Consider the following 2,584-nt stretch of genomic DNA (forward strand, 5'->3'; position numbering starts at 1 on the left):
CCACCTGGATGCTCCTGAGTAACATGCTCTGACAAGCTCTGGGTGGTCCTGCTTCAGCAGGGGAGTTGGACTAGATGATCTCTAGGGTCCCTTCCAACTCTAAAAAATTCCGTGAAATTCAGTGAAATATGCTTTTGGGTTCAGAATTCCCAAGGGGGAAGGGAGGAAGCGGGAGCAGGACGGGGAATTCCTGCTGGATGGAGCAGCCCACCCAGCTTGGAAATAGCCATTGCAAACAAAATCAAAGCTGTGCTTGCTCCAGACTGCTGGGAGGGCACTGTAAACGGGGGAAGGGGAGTAAAAACACCATTTCTAGAGAAAATTGAGAGTGTTCTGGATGTTTGTTGAAATGGCAGAAGGACACGGTGTGTATTGGGGGGTGCTGCTGCTGCTCAGCCGGCGTTTGGTGGGCGTCTGGCCAAAGGAGATGTTTCAAACCTGGTTTCATTTCTATTCCTGAAATTCCCTGGGACATCTCAGGGCTGTTACTTCACCCTCCGTGTTTACATCCTCCTCAGACTCCCCTGATTGCTTAAACTGCTTGGCGAGAGCCCTTGAGAGTCTTAAAAAGAAACTGTAGGAGGGCAAAAACGGTATTATTTGGCCGTCCTCCTCCAAACGTTTCTGTACCTTAAACAGAGCTTTGGTAGCAGCATCAAAATATAAACATATACGCTTCAAAAAACGCTGCTGACCCTCTTGTGCAGTCCCTGGAGAGCTTCTCCTTTTGGGGGGAAATAATGGACAACCCCAGGCATCGTAAACTAAAAAGTATTTCCTCTTTTTTTTTTTTTTTTCTCCTTCTCTTTCCAGACTTTATATTCAGAGCACCCATTAAATTAAGCAAACCAGGGGAACTCCGAGAAGAATACGAAAACCAGCTAAGGAAGGTATGATATTCTGTGTTAATTCTGGGTTTTTTTCCAGAATAACTTGGATTTCCTGCAGGAATGCCATCCTACCTATAAGGAAACTTGAAGGGCTTTATTATTCCTGCTCTGTAACAAAGGTGATTTATTCCCTTTATGCCCTTCAGGGAAATATTGGCAGGAATTGAGCGTGTAGAAGCCAGATTTTGCTGTCTTAGGCCACCTTCCAGAAGATGGAAATGGACCTTCTTTGGTGGACCTGGAGCGAGCGTCGGGTTTGTCGGAGCATCAGTATTTGGGGATGTGATTCCATAAAGGCTTTTGCAGCATCATCTCCTGCAGTAACATCCTTCTCACAACCAACCTGTTCCAAACTTGAGTTTTCTGTCTATTTTTAGGCAAATAAATTAAAAAAAAAAAAAAAAGTCATTTAAAGACAAAAAAACTGAGAAGGAAAGAAAAGCTTTTTAGTTTTTTCTGTCTATTTTTAGGTAAATAAATTAAAAAAAAAAAAAGAAGTCATTTAAAGACAAAAAACTGAGAAGGAAAGAAAAGCTTTTTATTAAAGACAAAAAAACTGAGAAGGAAAGAAAAGCTTTTTAGTTGATTTGGGGTTAAAATCTGGGAAAATCTTTTCTATCTTTAAAAAGGGATTATTTTTTTTTCTTAATCTAAGTTAAAATGTCCCCGTTGCTGCTCGTAGCTCCTGCCTTTGCCCTCCCTGTCTCTGTCAATAGATTTAATCACCATCCCAAGGCCTTGATCTCTGGTCCAACCTCTTGTGGCTTAATTTACCTGCTGGGGAAAAGGAACAAGGATTTCTCCACCACTCAATTTTATTTGGGTTTTTCCTTGAAAGTCTCAAAAGCCAGGAAGTTGATGTTTCAGTTGGAAAAATAGCTTTGTCCGCTGAGCGATGCTCCGTGGGGAAACACTCCTCAGATGAGGTTAAAGGTAAATAATTCGATCTGGGAAATGCAGAAGAGGCAGTTAAAAATGTGAAAAGGTCTTCTCTGTGCTGCCAAATTTGGGGCATTTTGAGAAGGGTGAGACACTTTGTTGAGAAGCAGTTGGTTCAGGCGGCAGTGTAAGATTTCAGCGCCCAGAAATCTTACTCATATTAAATCTACTTTATTAATTAACTGAAATGTGAATCACTGTATTTGGTAATTCGTTTCTTTTATCACTATAGCCTTCAGGATGAGTCTACTCGGGGTATCTTTGGCTTAAAGAAGAAATAAAGCTTTTTATTTAGGTGTTAACTGTAAGTCTTGCCCAGGGTTTTATCAAACTCTCTGTAATAATGAGCAGGAGATTTTTCCATGATGATGTTGGAGCCAAGTGCTCATTGATCCAGCCAGAATGTTGCTTGATGTCTTCAGTCCAGCTGGGAGGCCAGAATTTCCTGGAAGTTCAGAGGACCAGGAACTTTACTTCTTCTACTTTACTTTACTTCTGCCACTTTGCTCTGGTGAGACCTCACCTGGAGTATTGTGTGCAGGTCTGGAGCCCTCAATATAGGAAGGACATGGACCTGATGGAGATGGTCCAGAGGAGGGCCACAAGGATGATCAGAGGGATGGAGCACCTCTGCTACGAGGACAGGCTGAGGGAGCTGGGGTTGTTCAGCCTGGAGAAGAGGAGGCTCCGGGGAGACCTAATAGCAGCCTTCCAGTACCTGAAGGGAGCCTACAGGAAGGCTGGGGAGAGCCTGT

The 2,584-nt window shown here is 43.2% G+C and overlaps 1 protein-coding gene across 1 annotated transcript in view; it reads left to right on the plus strand.

The window, feature by feature from the left end:
- RNF169 (ring finger protein 169) overlaps positions 1-2,584 on the plus strand; it is a 27,918-nt gene that overhangs the window by 10,863 nt on the left and 14,471 nt on the right. Inside the window, exon 3 of the mRNA XM_014956118.1 lies at positions 814-890. Coding sequence (XP_014811604.1) covers positions 814-890 — 77 coding nt within the window. The remainder of the gene's footprint in view (positions 1-813; positions 891-2,584) is intronic.

The sequence above is a fragment of the Calidris pugnax genome, unplaced genomic scaffold (genome assembly GCF_001431845.1).
Source record: "Calidris pugnax isolate Ruff unplaced genomic scaffold, ASM143184v1 scaffold257, whole genome shotgun sequence".
NCBI classification, from domain to species: Eukaryota; Metazoa; Chordata; class Aves; order Charadriiformes; family Scolopacidae; genus Calidris; species Calidris pugnax.